The 17,965-nt window shown below is 35.4% G+C and overlaps 1 protein-coding gene across 1 annotated transcript in view; it reads left to right on the forward strand.

Annotated features, from left to right (window-relative positions):
- LOC145771084 (sodium channel protein 1 brain-like) overlaps positions 1–17,965 on the forward strand; it is a 33,776-nt gene that overhangs the window by 9,375 nt on the left and 6,436 nt on the right. Inside the window, exons 8-27 of the mRNA XM_082582825.1 lie at positions 315–375; positions 1,261–1,405; positions 3,478–3,606; positions 5,061–5,412; positions 6,024–6,142; positions 6,855–6,980; positions 7,329–7,520; positions 7,810–7,942; positions 8,704–8,927; positions 9,904–10,014; positions 10,738–10,840; positions 11,655–11,853; positions 12,117–12,461; positions 13,769–13,910; positions 14,455–14,628; positions 15,133–15,258; positions 15,850–15,971; positions 16,558–16,702; positions 17,091–17,282; positions 17,561–17,674. Of these exons, the coding sequence (XP_082438951.1) occupies positions 315–375; positions 1,261–1,405; positions 3,478–3,606; positions 5,061–5,412; positions 6,024–6,142; positions 6,855–6,980; positions 7,329–7,520; positions 7,810–7,942; positions 8,704–8,927; positions 9,904–10,014; positions 10,738–10,840; positions 11,655–11,853; positions 12,117–12,461; positions 13,769–13,910; positions 14,455–14,628; positions 15,133–15,258; positions 15,850–15,971; positions 16,558–16,702; positions 17,091–17,282; positions 17,561–17,674 (3,254 nt within the window). The remainder of the gene's footprint in view (positions 1–314; positions 376–1,260; positions 1,406–3,477; positions 3,607–5,060; positions 5,413–6,023; positions 6,143–6,854; positions 6,981–7,328; positions 7,521–7,809; positions 7,943–8,703; positions 8,928–9,903; positions 10,015–10,737; positions 10,841–11,654; positions 11,854–12,116; positions 12,462–13,768; positions 13,911–14,454; positions 14,629–15,132; positions 15,259–15,849; positions 15,972–16,557; positions 16,703–17,090; positions 17,283–17,560; positions 17,675–17,965) is intronic.

Here is a 17,965-nt window from a genome sequence, read left to right on the forward strand (position 1 = left end):
TAATGAAATAAAACATTAATATTTGCCCCCCCCTGCACCTCCATCTCTTACGGCTATGAACAGAGCTACATAAAAAGGTTTCGTTAATTTTACATTTTTTTTACACCTCTGCTATAATGGCATTGCGAGTTTTCAAATGCCTTTTGCAAGATATGAACCGAACAGTGTTTTTAATAATATATTACTTGATAAGTAATTTAAAACTTCTTTTGAAACTTTTGGTTTAGATATGTTGATAACAGTTGAAGTAACAAAAAAAGATTAATTCGAAACAACACATCTTACTCCCATTTTAATCCTTTGTGTGCTTTCAGCCAATTGGTATGATGCCGAAGAAGATGAAGAAGTTGTGTGTGGAACCGCCGCAGGAGCAGGGTAAAATAATGGGATAAGCGTTAAAATAAAATGGTTGGAACGCCTGGTGAATTTAATTAAAAAATAAAGAGCCCAAAGTGTAGACACAAAATTCATGTTAAACAAACGTTTCGAAAACTAGACTGTTTTCCTTTTCAAGGCTTTATACTTATATTTTATAAAAAACAACAACATATTTTAAACACTCAAAATAAACTCGAATAAAGGTACATTCTCGGTTGAAAGAATGTTTTACAGATAGAGTAGGGGTTGTTACTTAGGGGTGCTACTACTGAGGAGTGCGAGACCTGATAATAGGAGGCGGATGAATGCAAAATCATTCGAGTTGGTTATAAAATAACTTAAAAAGTTATTCTTGGGCTTACTAGATTTTTATCCAGCATTCTGAATTGTAAATGAGGATTACTTTTCGTTCATTTTAAATCGGTTGCAAAAACTTGTGGGTAATTTCAAGGTGATGCTCCCAAAAAAAAGGTTAAGGTTAGTCCGCCCCGTTGGCTCAGGGGATACGCGCCCGGCTCAAGATCACGCGGCGCTGGTTCGACTCTCGGGGTGGACGCTTGAGCAACGCATTTCAGGACTGCTCTCCATTTAGCGGCACCAAGTGAATGGAATAATTCCCCGGCAACAACACTTCAACAACCGGAAACTTCACTCTGCCAATCTCGGTAATCGGCCTTGCGTCAAGAGCCTCTACAAGTATGTGAAACTACCAGGAATAACCTAGCAAGGCTTTGTCAGTCCGAGGATAAAGATTCAAAAACCAAACCAAGAACCACTGTGATAAAAGGTAATTTATCTTCGGTTGAAACCCCTCCGCAATAGTTGACGGAATGACTGAAACTCAGACCAGAAAGAGTTGCCGAATGTAAATTCATTTGACAGGTTTTGTAAAACCAATTACGCATGTGTGGATGACGCTGGTGAAAATCCAAATTTCGGTTATACAAGCTTTGATCACATGGGATATGCCCTTCTGACTTCGTTTCAGCTGCTCACCTTAGACCGCTGGGAGAATGTATACAACTTGGTAAGAATAAAATTAATTTCACCTTAAGTATATTTTTATTGAAATAGTTTTTCTTTAAGGAAAGTAATGTTGACATTTATTGGTTTCTAATGATTTCGAAAAGCTAATGTTGCTAGTATGGTAGATGTGCTGCATGTTATTGTAATTTACAGAAGATCAAAGTTAAGGATGAAAAAGGGATAAATGTTATGCTTAAAAAGGGTTTCGAAATGGGAGTTACAGTATATCCCAAGGTTACCTTGTGAGCTAACGTAAATAACAATATTTATTAAAACATACATGCAGATAAAATGCTGACTGTTTGTGCAGTGGTATCAATATAACTATATCGTATAGGCATCTGCCTACAATGCATAAAATTGCTCACAATAAATGTATTATGACAATACCGTATGTTTGCAATTGGGCTTATGTCCGAGATATTTGTCATTACAGAATTAGAAATTTTACAGAATGGTGTGTAGCAGAAAGGTTGGCAAGTTATATCGAACACACTAAGATTAAATAATTGAAATGCAGGATATGGGCTAATGGCTAAAGAAACTATGAAGCATCACTGCAAATAAACATAATTTGGCTATTAAATCCGAGTTTGTCTCAAAACTAAGTCATTTGCAAAGCTAGCCTGTATTAGACCCATAGTCATTTCATTAGCTTAAAAACCGACTGCACAAATATTGCACAAAGCACGGGGGTACTTTACATCTGTTAATTCTTGTTCTTTGTTTATGTAAATTTCCGACTTGCCTGCTTTACTTCTTTTGGTGGTGATCAGCTGCGGTTAAATTCTTCCAGCAATACAGTAATTAATACAGAAATTACACAACAAGACAATACATGTACATTGTACAGCATTAAATAAGCAATGGCAGTACACCGAAGCCAGTGACTCTACCATTATACAACGTGGTTTCGAATTCAGCCAGTTTCCCATCACGAAGTTATGAATATTCTTGGCTTTTGTAAGCACTATTTATGGCTTAATTAGGCGTGTGACAAAGTAATCAATTCGACAAAGCAGAGTGGTTTCCATTACATCCATTAACTGTCTTTCAATTTTATTGCTATTTTGTTACCACATCACTCTGCCTGTATGCAAAAACTCGTTCAAGTCTCCTTCATAAAAAAACTGATATGCTTTTTTTTGTTACTTTTATCGAAACCGATTCAATGTGTGAGATAGTTTACCATTATAGATTCTACGAATAAAAAGAGATTTGTTATGGGTTGTTCGAACATGTTCTTGTAAAGTTTCAGTAATTTTAATTTGTTTGCGACACGATTTTTTTTTTGAGTGCTGAAGTTTGTTTCAAATATTGCAATGATGATTAATCATGAATGAAACAGTGATTGAGTTTCCTTATTGCTTTTTAAACAAATCATCTTAATTTATTAAATAAATGCATATTAAATCTGTAGATAAGTTAGGCTATGATGTCTATATGCTTTTATTCAAATTTAACAACTGCTTTGGTAGTGTTTAACTTTGTTACCCAAGGGGTTTAGAGTTCATACCAATTAAGACATGTAAGCAAAGGAAATAAATTTTATGCAATAGATTGAATTTCGCTTTTAGCAGCATGGTTGTTGCTTGCTTCACATTGTAGATCAGTGGTTCTCAAACTTTTTCAGCACTGGGGCCAAATTCAAAACCTAAATTTTGTAAAGGGCCGTATCAAGATAGGTACAATTTAATGTGAAATTTGACGTTGACTTTGCTTTTTAAAAAGTTTTTTAAAACGAGGAATAATAATATTGAAAGATGCAGTAGGCCTTTTCAATTGCTAGTTAAAGTGATGGTTCGTCAACCAGTTGTGATATCTTGATATCTTGATTTTTCATCTACCTGGCCTAGAGAGTAAATCAACTAGTTTTACATTTATTCAACGGCTGTAGAAGTTAAATCAATGTAAAAAAGGGTTTATTGTGCTGTCTGGGCTAGGTAGAAAGTGTCCCATTGATGACATTGTGCTTGAAAGGTAAAATAATTCGAAGTCCAGTGTATTGTTGTTTCAACTCGACGCGTCAATTGTTAAATTTATTACTATGAGCTAATAATTGCGTTGTTACAGATCATCAGAGCTGAAGGACCATGGAACATCTTGTTTTTTCTCCTGTCTGTATTCCTTGGGCCATTCTACCTTCTGAATCTCCTCCTTGCTGTTGTAACTTTGGCCTACAGTCGTGAGCACGATAAACAGGTCAACTTCTTTATTGAACATAAAACATAACCAATGAAGATTTAATGCCACTGTATAGCGAAGTATCCCACGGGGAAAGTGGTGTAACTTGGACCAGTGTGTAATTTGGACCAGTCCCCTAACTCAAAAAATAAAAATCGTTTTGTCAATATTTTTGAACAGCTTGAAAGAAAAAATAATAATAGCCCGGATGAGAAAAACTCAGCTCATTAGGTTTAGAAACGTGGACGGGAGATTGGAATTTTTGGTTTTGGGTATGCTGATGTTATTTTGGGGAGTTGGTTGCTAAGCGCTGAGACGTTATTGGCATGACGTTTGAGTCTGATATGATGTTGGTATTATCTTTAACCTATAAGGAGATGTTGTGCTCAATTACAAGACTTGTAACCAAGTGTGGAAGTCATAGTTAGTAATTTTTAACAGTGCATGACAGTGTGTAATTTGGACCAGTCATCTCACCTATGCAGCATCGCGTCAGTTCAAAATTCCCAAAGCTGTAGTGTTAAGACATGTCCATAACAGGCTACCAATAAATATGCTACACAAGTGTCAAAAACCATTGGTCGACAATTTGATCTTCCGAAAATATTGAAGATCAACTGGTCAAACATGTTTTGGAAATGGAGTCAAGATTTTATGGTTTAGGGGCCATAGACTTAAGAAAGCTTGCATATGACATTGCGTCTGCCAATAATATCAATACCCGTTTCAACAGTGAAAAGGGTCTGGCTGAAAAAGATTGACTTAAGGAATTCTTGAACCGTCATCCAGAAATTTCATTGCGAAGACCTCAAGCAACTTCAGTTCAAATTACATAGGCTACTCCAATGGTCCAAAATACACACCCCGATGGTCCAAAATCCTACACCATATGTGTAATTTGGACCATTTTTGAACATTTTTTATTGCCTAATTATTCTGTATTTTTTTATTGTATGTGATTTATATTTTCTACACTAGTTTGCAAGTACCTAGACTGTATCTGGTTGAAAAATAATACACATTGACCGGAAGTTGGCTGAGTTGTGCTTATTTTTCTTTAAGGGGTTCAAAATACACACCTTTCCCAACATTTATTGTACCGTGTGTTTGATAAATTTCATTTTTTTTCTTTTGGACTTATTCCTTTTGATAAACGGATTGCCTGAATTTGAATTTATTTATGTAACTTACATTGGCTTAAAAAATATTGTAGAAAGACAAAATATCTGTAACCGTTCTACTAAAGTACCTTAGCTGGTAGTAGCTGTAAATAACACGACTGCAAATTTTTCGACTAGAAAAATGTATTTTTAATGTAACGCTATATAGTTTAAAATAACTTAAAAGCATTGTTTTTTTTCAAGTGCTGTGCTGTAGAATAATAATGCAGATTAATCGTAGTAAAGTCATTATGCGGTAGTTTTTCAATAGCACTACCGAGTGTACAAAAATTCACAATTGTCTAATTGCAGGAGAAACTAGAATTGATGAGGGTCCAGGCAAAAGAGCGTGCAAGAAGAAAAAATCAAAGAAGAAAAAAATTAGAAGCGCGGAAGAATATGAGCTTAAATGCGGTGTCTCCTTCTGAAAATGAAAATCCTTCTATGCTCAATGTGGTGTCCATGATTGCCCAGCAAGCAAAGGCAGAGCAGGAAACGAGTGTTACTTACAGCAACGAGGTTGCGACCATAGCCAAGGACGCGGTATCTGCAACTTCTCAGCCATCATCTTTGAATAACACTTGTGAAAGTGAAGGAGCTAACACAAAAAGAGATCGTTTCAGGACACAGCAACAAGATGTGTCAACAGACTCTGGAGATTCTGGTATGTAGGCAGTGAAGGCTATCCTGATTTTATCTGCAATAGCTTTGTTGGCTACTTTAAGCGGAAAATGATTATGTATCACATGAACATGAATTTGCGATGAACAGCACGTATTGTTATTTTAGAGCATTTTTTTCTTAGGAAGATCGGTTTTGATGTACTTCAATTGGATGCCGACGAAGAAGATACGGTTGTCTATCACAGTCCATTTGGTTTAGGGAGCGTGATAATCACAATTCTTGTCCATACTGTTTTTTTATTGCTGCTTACTAATTTTTTATCAACTTGCTAGATTTTTTAATAATTATCTGTAAATGTATAGTATTGCAAGAATGTATTGAACAAACACTTAAATCTATAGGCTACCAGTTAATTTTTGATCTTCAGATGTAGTTTAATCATAGGCTACAAGTGTTATTCTTTTTCCTGTCAAGAACACGGTGTTCTGTCGAAAACTTTCGACCTACTTCTTGATTTATTTTTTTATTCGTTATTATGCTAAATCCGGTTGTTTTGCTTTGTTTCATAAGATACCGTCTTGATGCAGCGGAGTGAATTTACTAATGCTTTGTAATTACCTTTTCTCTACAATAAACACCTTTTATATTTAGCCAAAGAATTGAAAGGCTTTAGACTGAAATGGCACAAACTGAAGAGATGGTACTCGAAGACATTTTGCAGTTGGTACTGTTCTCCTTGTTTCTTGTTCTTTCAACGTCGTCTGATGAAGGTAGATAATAGCATTGTCTTTGATCTGTTTCTAAACAACTTTTTCAAAACATTATTTATAACATATCCGGTGAAAGGCTACAATCTATGAGAAAAAATCTTTACGACATGACTAGTATTCTTGCATTTATTTGATCAAAAATACTTTTTTGGGGAAACTTTTAGTCGTATCCGAGCAGTTTGGTGTGGGACAGTTCTGTTAGGTTTGAACCAATTCAATGCAACTTTACTTCGCCCACTTTGGTTTTGAAAATATTTTTTTAGGTTGTATTTTACAGTATTCATCTCTACAAGACAAAGTGCTGTCCAATCAGGACATTTAGGTCATTACAGAATCAGGCTATTGCACTAAATAACTGCGATAACATTTTTAGTGCTTTATTTATAATAAATGGTGGGCTATGGATGGAGTGCGACCAAAATTACTTAACTTCTGATTATACAGACCGTCTTCGCCTCTGTAAATACCAGATTTGTTCTGTCATCTCTATCCCTGACTTGGGCTATAATGTTTTATCAAGAAAACTCAAGTCTAGCCACCGCATTATTTTAACCCTATCTTACCTATAGATATCAAAAGGGTATGCCATCTCGGATAGGCAGAAATAATTCTAAGACAAACTTTTCTTTCAACTTTAACTCCATAACCCTAGTAAAATAAATAAAATTTTAATTACTATTACTCTATCTAACCATTGTTTTCTCTTATCTAGATCATCAACCATAAATTCTTTGAGATTCTTGTGATGATATGCATCATCAGTAACACAATCTTCTTAGCTATCGATTACCATCTTATCACGGCTGAAGTAGAAAATGTGTTAAACATTGGAAATCAGGTTAGTCACTGTGCAATTACGATTGCATTGCTACAATTTTTAAACGAATCATTTGCACTTGCCACAATATACATTTTTTTTATATTGAATCTTTTTCTTTTTCAAGTTTTCATATTTATGTAGCCCACTTATTCAAATGCTTTTACAGTATTTGACAAAGGTTGCATATCATATTTAAGGAGGTTATAATAATTTCTTAGCTAAAATGTTTTTTGTGAGCGATGCGAAAAGCATTGTATTATTTTGACTAATCTTTTGGTTGTAATTCTTCTGATCTAACAGCAATTTACAGCTTAAATGATCGATGAAAGCATCGTGTGACTTCTAATGTTCTTTAACTATTGCCAGGTTTTTACAGCAATATTTACTGTCGAGGCTATTCTGAAACTTCTCGCAATGGGACCAGCCACTTATGCTAAAGATCTATGGAATGATTTTGACTTCATCATAGTATTCATCAGCCTTGTTGAGCTAGGGTTGGAATTATCAGGAGGTGGATCTGGAAGCAATGGATTGAGTGTTCTCCGAACCTTGAGATTGGTAAACGCCTTTGACCACATTTTAAAAGAATCAAATTCTTGTCATCTAAATTGTTACCGTGCTTTTCAATTCATTGAAACAATTGATTAAAGAACTAAAAGTTATATAAACTTAACTACAGAGTATGAGAAAATGTCAAACAACACGCTAAACAGGTCAATTGCAGTTTTCAGCTGAATGCTGAGTTTGCTTTAAGGTCAGGTACAAAACAATATTTTATAAGTTGGCATGAACACCTACAGTATTTACTGTTGCATTGTGTTTGGTTTATCTAAACTTGTGTTTGCAGCTTCGAGTATTTCGGCTTGCCCGAATGTGGGGAACAATGCACAAACTGATGTCAATTATATGGACAAGCATCAGTGCTGTTGGCTACCTTACAGTCGTACTTTTTCTTGTTCTTTATATCTTTGCTGTGATAGGTAAATTGAAGAGTGTATTGGTTTCTTATGTGTCATAGTATGACAGGTAGTTTTTAGCATTTTTGAGTCATAACTTGTTATTATTCATGATTAAGTGTTCTTGCAACAACGTGCTGGACAGTAGGTAGGCTACTTCTGATTCGTTAGACCTCAACCGATTGATGGGATAGGTTACGAAACTCTTTCTAGAGGATCACAAAGTATTTTTTGCGCAACGTTCAGAGCATATTCAGAGCGCAAAGCGTTGCTTTCTCATATCTATTCTTTTTTGCAATTTTGCTGTAGTGCTGTAACACATTAGTAGTGCTGAGCTTCTACTACGCTTGCTGGTAGAAGTGGACTGTGAGCTAGAGGTCCGGACGGAGCAATGCTTCAGAACACACAGATCAACAAAATATGGACAATAACAATGTAGACTGTGGTGTAACTAAGGCATTGTGCCAAAGAACTAACCATGGCAAAAACAAGCCTACAGGTTGTAATAGTGACGTCAAATAAAAAGCTAAATACTGTACGTAGCATCAGCGGGGTAGGAAAGCTTGGGTTTTCGAATTAGAGCCGGATTAAAAATCTACCCCATAAAATTTAGTGTGTTTCCTACGCCATTACTCAGCCTAGGTTGCCAATGGGAGGCGTGCCTGGTCAGTTACGCTTTTTTAGTTATTGCAATGTTATTGTACGTTACAATACATCTCCAGATTTCTTAAATTGAATTCGATTTAACATCAAACAACCATTCAACTTTGAATTAAAACCTACAGGAAAGCAATTGTACGGACAAGCTTATTTAACTAGCTCGGGGAAGTTCGATGATGGTTTAATACCTCGATGGAGCTTTATAGACTTTTACCATGCATTTCTCTTGGTTTGGAGGGTGATGTGTGGAGAATGGATCGAACCTTTGTACGACTGCTTACATATAACGGACGGAGATGGCCTGTGCATAGTATATTTTCTGTGCATTTTGGTCATTGCGAATTTCATGGTAAGAATTTAAACTAATTGGTTATTTACTCGTTGTATTTGATTGTGATATAAAATGACGAGTTGATTTTAGCAAGTCTTTAAAGTTTTTTTAACGAGATTACGAGAAATGCGTAGACTTTGTAAATACAAGCAAGGATTTGATGTACCGGTAATCTTTTTTAAGGATTTAACCTTTGATGTCACGAGAAAGGTTAACTATGTTTAGTTTCAAAACTAAATTTAATCAGCATTGTAGTCGAAAAATAAAAATCTGTGTTATAGGGTCCACTGTTGTAAATGCAAAACTATATTTTTGACCCAAATAAAACGATTGAAAACACTCAGGCTCTGAATTTGAACAAACAGTGAGGTCTAACTGTTCTGGTTCGATACCACGAAATGAAGGTTGATATCATAAAAGAAGGTTGCTTCCACGCACCATATTTCAATTACTACCCAAATCCAAAGCCGTAGAGTTATACACCGCCCTTACTTCAGTCAGCTGTCCAAGCATTTGCATAAAAGCAGCAATGCCACGTTTCGGCTTCTAAACTAAATAAAACTTCTAATCTAAACTAGATATTCTAGTTCAAGAACATACACTCAGTCCCTACTAGGTCTGCTCTTATCATCTCGTCACATTATTATGTTTTTCCAAATTCAGTCAACGACGCACTTATTTTGTAAAAAGAATTAACCAAGAATTTGGTTAACATGTGTGAGTAATTAAGACAAAACAACAATACAATTCAAAAACAAAACATGTTGCTTTCAAGAATAACATCACAAAGTTAATCTCCCATTGTTTGTTTGCAAACACAAAGAACGACTACGAATTTATAAAATTTAATAGTGAAACACGATTTTTTTTGTATTTCGAAGCAAGCATTTGAAATGTCTGTTTCTTGGAGCACGAGCTGAGAAAGGTGGGCTGATTGTATTTTGAAAAGAGTTTTTTGATAAAAACTTTTGTTAAATCTTAATGTTTATTGTAGATCTTGAATCTTTTTACTGCAATATTGCTGGAAGCATTCAGCGTGGATGACTTGAAAGGGAAACAAGATAAAAACGATAAAGAAAACAAAAAAGTTGAAGCGACAAAAAAGGTGAAATTTGGATGCCTGTGTTTTATCATTTGATTTTCAATTAACACGCGCGACTACTGCTGATTTTTGCTGTTTACACAAAGGACCAAATTGAAAAACCAATTTGAAATATTTTTAGATTGACTTTACATTACATTGGTTTGCATTGCGTCATTTATTGAGCGTCTTCAGACATTGTTATTCTTACCAAGGGCCGATTTGTAAGCAGCCAGCAAGGATGAAGTATAAAACGTATATTTCAAAACAACTTGCAGTAGCCTATCTTCATTTGTTGATGCTCCGTTTCGAAATGCGCAGTTTTTTTTATAGTTTTGAGTAGGCCTACTTGTTATGCATGAGAGGTTGCGTTTTGTTGCAAGTTTGCTCTCAATAGGAATTTATAACATAAACTTGCAAACAACATTTTTATTGACGTATTTTTGCGAAAACTTTACTTGTTTGAGTCATCCCCGGTTTGAGTTTAAAAGAAATCTTTTGTACTGCAAACTTTTCAGATGAATTTACGATGATAAGTTTGTTTTAGGCGTAAATAGATCTTAGTAACAAAAATATTCATGATTAATGAATTCTTTTGATTATAGTTTAATTTTTTGTTGTTGATAATTTATTAGAAAATAATCGCTCCAGAAAAGCTAAATGCTCCCAGAGAAAGATTATTTTTATTTGAACAAAAACAAACTTACAATTGTCTGATGCGGGAAATGCTTTTATTCTGCTTCTCAGGCCGCAGAAGCATTCAAGAGACTGGGCAAGAAAGCCCATGATGAGAAAGATCCCACAACCGCGGCGAACAACGGTATGAATGGCCACGACGAATCATATCATGGTGGGTGTGCTTACTGCTCAGTCATTCAAGTTCAGTGCTGGGTGTATGCTCAGTTCAAATTTGACAAACAAAAACCAATCCGCCGAGTTCGTTTTAAAATTGTACTCGGCGCTTGGCAAAACGTGACCGAAAAAAGCTAAATTTTTGCAATACATTGTTAAATTTCACAGTGTAGATTCTAACGATCTGTTTTAGCCTGATGCTGCGAGTACGTTGTGGCAATATCGAATTTCACTAGCTTTCGGAACACAGTTTCCTACTCATGTGCTATGACGAATATGCTATGACATGTGCTATGACGAATTCGATATTGCCACAACGTACTCGCAGCATCAGGCTAAAACAGATCGTTAGAATCTACACTGTGAAGTAAGCAACGATCATGCTGCTAAAAGCGAAACTCAATCAATTGCATTGTTAAATTTGTTCATCATCCTGGAGATGACATTGGGCCGCAAAGGGTTAAGAAATAATTATCTGATAACTCTTACAAATCTACAGATACTGTTGTTTTTATATCGAAGTAAGGTAAGAAACAACGAACAGTTAACATCTTCATTAATGTTACTTTAACGTACACATACATTTGGTAGTTTGTAATTGAATTAATGGAGCACAACGTAAGCTTTATATTTTTGCAACCAGGTTAGGTTATTTTTTTTATGTCAAACTTAAATATGTATGAATGAAATACCTCTGCCAGAATACTAATATGCATATTTTATGCCAGTGCAGCTTTCATGCCAATATGATGATGGTAACTCTCTTTTAAACTTTATAACTACAATAACGACCTAAGAAGGTTATTTTTCAGGTGAAACTAGCAATTCTAACCAATCGGCAAAGGTGATTAAATCCAACTCAACGACAAGCATGTTTGAGTTAAGCAAAGTGATGCCACAGAAAGCCAGGGACAGAAATCCTACCAGTTCGATGAACGAGACATCTTCAGAAGTGACACATGAAACTAATTTTTTCGAGCAAGCTTCTTCTAGCCTGCAACAAAACTCTGGGTAAAAATGCATTTAGCAGAACGTTTTGATACTACACCCTGTATTTCTAGGTTTGTGGTCTTTGAACCTCCTAAAACTTCAGCCTTTAAACTGATTCAAATTATTTCACAAGTTGTGAAACTGTCTTCCTAAATATTGCATATCTAAAAAACTGCATTACTTGCCATCTTTTCAAGTCAACACATCCATTGCCAAGTACGTTTTTGCAATTTTAAGGAGAGTGTGATTGGAATTCTGCCTGCTACTTGTATTGTTTATTTTAGGACAACACCAAAGCTCGCAGAAGTTGTAGAAGAGGTACAATACAACCAGATGAATAATTTTTTTCCAACCAACCCTGTTGGAGAAGCAATTTTCAAAAACTCAAATGGAAACACCAATCATGAAAGACTATCTCAAGCAAGTAAAAAATCAAAATTTCGAAGAGGAAACTTGTGTTGCTGTTGCGGACCTAAAGGTCAGGAAACAGTTCCAATGAACGTGACATCAGATGTGGCTTCTATGACAACAGATGACGATGAAACAATAGTGTCTATAGTCTCTGTGGAAGAAGAAAAACAGAAAGATGATGATCTTCCGTATTGCTTTCCTGAGAAATTGCGCAGGAGGTAAGATGTTTCAATCGTGATGTATTTCAATTTCTTTTTGGTGCATGCTGAAAACTTTTGCAACATTTTTAGAAGGCAAAGTCATCCATTTTCAATTGCTGAAATGTTGTTGTTGTTGTACGCGACGTAGGTTGGTTGGTTTTGAATCTTTATCCTCGGACTGACAAAGCCTTTGATAAGTTATTTTTGGTAGTTTCGCATACTTGTAGAGGCTTTTTACAGAGGCCCGGTTACCGAGATTGGAAGAGTGAAGTTTCTGATTGTTGAAATGTTGTTGGCAGGAAATTGTTCCATCCACTAGGTGCCGCTGAATGGAGAGCAGTCCTGAAATGCGTTTCTCAAGCGCACACCCCGAGAGTCGAACCAGCACCGCATGATCTTGAGTCGAGCGCTTAGTCACTGAGCTACCTGGGCAGGACGTAGGCTACATGTGGTATAGATAAGAGTAAAGTGAAGTAGCCTATGTGCTTAAGGTTCTTCGAAATCAACATTTTTTGGTCGAAACGAAACGAAATCGTTCACATCTGTGGTTTGCTGGGTGTATATAGCACCCGCTTTCTTATCAGTTACTTGACTACATTTTCTTTCAACATTGAAATTATTTTTTAACATTTCAAACTGGGTATTCTTCTGATAAAACAAAATGATTTTAAATTTTGTGTAAGGAATGTAGCCTAATATCTAAAGTACTTAGGCTAGTCAAGCTTCATGCGCCCTAGTAAGGTGTGTCGCAGTGCTCGCTGCCACTTACACAGCCTATAAAGTCCACAACTTCATGTGTTGCACATGCTGTGAGCTTACTTGGCATTGAGCAGAAAATAATTCCATTTGTAGGGAAAATATGATTAAACTGTTGTCGACAAACGTGCTGAAATTCAACTTTTCCTTTTTGCTTTCAACTTGCAAAATATAACAAACAGCGAGATTTTTAAAATTAACCTCCGTCGCAGAGCAACCATAACCTATTTATGATTAGGCTATATTTTAAATGTGTTTAATTGGTAGATGGTTGAGAGGTTTCCTGCAAAAAAAAAAGATTTTAAAGTTATTTTGAAGTATCTTTGATACTTTTTTATCTCAACTAATTCTGTTTGAATAAGAGGTTTCTCACAATCCTATCGGAGCAAAACTACAGAAGTATGGAGATTTCTTCAAATTATTTCATCCACTTTCTAGGCTGCATTAAAGCTATTTCTCGCATTTCTTTTCTCTTGTTGTATTGACACTGTCTACTCTACTGTCCTGTCACATTATTTGTGTTGTTGCGTTCGCAAAAGGAAGTCACTGATTTGTTGTTTTTGTCACAGATACTCTTTTCTTGGACGCCCGCCGGCATGTCGTCCATACCAATTCTGGATTTGCGTCCGACGAGCTTGCTTTTGTTTGGTTGAGCACAAGTTTTTTGAATGGTTTATTCTCTTTCTTATTCTGGCCAGCACTGTGTGCTTGGTAAGACTGTCACAGTTATTCTGTTTGGCATTTTTCTTGTTATGAATAATTTATAATTTTTTGCCATTTTAAAATAGGCTATACTACCAAAATTACAGTTACTTAAGTCGTTCTCACATCTGAACTTCTTCTTTAAATGATTTTTTTTTTATTTAAATCAATGCTTGCAATTAGCTTTGATGATGTATTATCATATTATCACTTGCTAACTTACTGTAATTTCAATTAAAAAGTTCTTTGACACAAATCGATTTTAAAATATGATATTTTGGCTGAAATTGAAGACGGATAGTAAAATTTTTAGATGCAATTGAAGGTTGTTTTGACTTGCAAAATCTTAAGGCAGGCCAGCCAAAACACGATAATGAGTATTTAGATAGCTAGTATTTGTCACTTACTTACAGCAGAAGGGTATAATATTAAAATTACTTCAATTGGAATGCTCACTGTTATAGACTAAATTTAAAAGGCAGACAATAATTTTTTTTTAAACACTTTTACATTGTCCAACTTTTTACTGAATGAGTTTCGGTATCTTGAATAGGCCATGGAGGATAAGTACTTGAATGATGACCCAGTCCGCAAACATATCCTCCAAAAACTGGAGTATGTCTTCACTGCTCTATTCACACTTGAGATGCTGCTGAAATGGGTTGGAATTGGCCCGACAAAGTATTTTACAAGCGTTTGGTGCGTTTTGGACTGTGCCATTGTTGCGGTAAGTTGATCCTGTAGAACAATATTGATCAACGTTGTTTGACAGTTACGATTAAAATTATTAGTATGTCAGACTTCTGACTGTTGAGTTCAAAGCTTGAGTAGAACTCGATAGAAAATTTTTCGTGTGCATGACACAAAAAACGTTTTCAAAGAAATGGTAAACGATCGAATCCAAACCGTATTTACAGTAGTGTTAGGCCTCCTTTCTATACACAGTAATCATATAACAAAAACATGTCTTCAGGTTAGGAGGCTATGACTATTTTGCGTTTACCAATACTTTTCGTTCGTAGGCTATTGATAGTGAAAAAATCAATGTCGGCTTAGCCTAATTTAAATGATGCTTAAAATCTTGTCAGTATTAATTTTTTCGGTTTGGTTTGGTATATCAATTGTCAAGCTTAATCTAAATTAAATCCTTTCATTCCCTTCTGTTAACCAAACCCAGTTATAGGATCTCATTTTCGTCTTTTTGCGATAATAAAATTCTTTATATCGTCAGGTGTCATGGGCAGGGATCATTCTTCAAGCAGCATCCAGAGCTTCCCAGACGGGAGCTTTCAGGTCGCTACGGACATTAAGAGCTCTTCGACCCCTCAGAGCTGTTTCCCGCTGGCAAGGAATGAGGGTCGGTAACTTTCCCTTTTTGTGATAACGATTTGGATTTATTTTTGTGAAAGGGGTTGCCTAAAAATATCAAAGAATAGTTTAGCTATCTGAAGCATTTTAACTTGAGAATTTTAGCTGGTAAAGGAGAGGATCTGCTTTAAAACAAAAGCTTTTGTGGAATCAACATCATGTAAAGTTATCGGTTTATAAGCACATAGGCTGCTTGGTTATTTTGTGAGTCTAGCATCTTGTTTCAAGTTGTTTGTCATTGCGTTTTGCCATCTGACTAATGCAGCTAAGTGTATTGATGACTGTTTAAAGACATTTATTTAAGATGAAATACAATCGTTTAAAAATCTTATTCAATTCTACAATATGTGCACTTCCATAAGCACATAAGCATAAATGATAATAAAGATTCTATTTGAATTTTAATAAAAAATTTAATAAAGTTTAAATTTAAATTTTAATAAGGATTCTATTTGAATAAGAACCTTCTGATGATCCGTGTAGGTGAAACAGGTTGTTAAGGATTCAGATAGTAATAACTATATTTGTTTTAAGCATAAATGAAATATATTTTACTAAATTTGTCTTTTGCCACTGCCAGGTTGTCGTAAATGCTCTCATCTATTGCATTCCATCCATCGGCAACGTGTTGTGCGTGTGCTTGTTGATATGGTTCGTTTTCTCTATCATGGGAGTTCAATTCTTCAAAGGCCAGTTCTTCAGGTTAGCGGTAAGCCTACTCGTAGGCTACTGTACAGAGAATGCTATTGTCAAACCTACCTGTATATTAAGGTTTTTAAAAATAGCCATGTGGTCTGAGGCATGTATGAATGGTGAAAACATGAATAAAAAAGGGCACCGTGATATGAATAGTTCTCATGCGTGAAACGATTACTCTCAATTGGACTGTTTTATCTCGATTTCAATGCTCAGTACAATATTGCTCATAAGATTATCGCTTAGTTGGGAAACTTTGTCATAACCTCAATTTTGTTCCAGCGAGGTTGATTGCAGCTCAGTATTTGGTCCAATTGTTTATAATCATTGTTTGTAAAAACTAAAGCGATTGTGTACTATGAGTGATTGATTGTTATAAATATAATATAACAACAATACAAATATTCAATATGCGGTAGTTGTTGTTTAGTTTGTAGTTTGCAATTTTGCAAAGCTATTTTTGTGCAGTCTGAATTCACATCCACGATATAAGCCGAAAAGATCTTCTTTACCTTACATGAAAAAATTTCTCTTCACATTATTCTTGACTGATAGTTGTGGTTCTAGAATACTACGTCATCTACCTTTGCAGGTGCATGAATAGCACCAATGACGAGGAGATACCGTATCCAACCATTACAAACATGAGTGATTGTATCAGCAATAATCACAATTGGGTGAACAGAAACATCAATTTTGATAACGTCATCATTGGAATGGTTGCGTTGTTCCAAGTGGTAAGGAACAGTACATGCAATAGGCCTAACTTGCATGGTAACTCTGTATTCGAGTTTCATAGAATGGTGAAATTGGGCTAGCCTACTATGCTAAGTATTTCATGATATATTGTGTTGTAATTGCTGCGTTATGATATTATTTTGATAAGGTTACTAGAGTACGTTCAGTCACAAGAAAATGAAACCAAACAATGAAATTTATAATGTTACAAAAGAAAAAACAAAACCGCAACGTCTTCGGCATTACATCATCTAGTCCTCGTTAAGAATTTCAAAAACTTATTTGCATTGCATTAAAACAAGAAACACTAGAGAATAGATTAGTTAATGATCTTTTTAATTTTGGTATCTTATGAGACATACAACAATGTATATTGGCGTTTTACAGGCAACATTTGAGGGCTGGATTGAAGTTATGGGGGATGCCAGTGATGTTACAGGGGTGGACAATCAGCCCATAAGAGAGAGCTCACAGTATTACATGATTTTCTTTGTCTTGTTTGTGTTGGTTGGCTCCTTTTTCATCCTGAATCTCATTGTTGGCGTCATAATTGAAAGCTTCCAGACGTTGCGTAAAGGAGTAAGTCTGGGATTCTGTATTGTTTCAGGTTATTTACTCAAAAACACAGTAGATACGAAAGTGTTGCTGCGTTTATCAAGATGAAAAAAATAAAAAGCAGCTAGGTATTTTATATTGGGATACTTTACTGCAAAAAGTAGCTTAAGAAACTATTACAGTGTAGTACAATTTGTATTTTGAATTTCTGACTTCACTCAGGTCTACATTCGGAGGTAATTTCTTGGTTTTTTAATTAACTCTTTTGCTATCTGAACAATGTTTTTGTGTTCTGTTTCAAGACCCAGACCTCATCAGCAGTTGAAGCTTTGCTTACTGATAACCAGAAAAAATTTTACAAGACAATGAAGACAATGCTAAATCGAAAGCCCAAGAAAACCATTCCTCCCCCAAAGGTAAGAAGATCGACTAACAAATAGACTAAAGTTACTGCGTTTCAATCCAGGAATGAGCAAGCTTATACAAAATAAAACTACAAAATAGGTGTGATTTCTCAAATGTTCCTATTTTAAGATAACTGTTTTTAACTATAGACAGATAAAACTAAGCAACCACACGGCATTTAACATCATGTATTAGAGTGAACATAAAACTATAAACTACGAACGTTTTCGGCCATACTCAAGTTAGCCATTCTCAAGTAACGAAAATAACTGATTTTACGTTCGTAGCAGCTGAAAACGTTC

This window comes from Aplidium turbinatum, chromosome 5 (genome assembly GCF_918807975.1).
Source record: "Aplidium turbinatum chromosome 5, kaAplTurb1.1, whole genome shotgun sequence".
Taxonomy (NCBI): domain Eukaryota; kingdom Metazoa; phylum Chordata; class Ascidiacea; order Aplousobranchia; family Polyclinidae; genus Aplidium; species Aplidium turbinatum.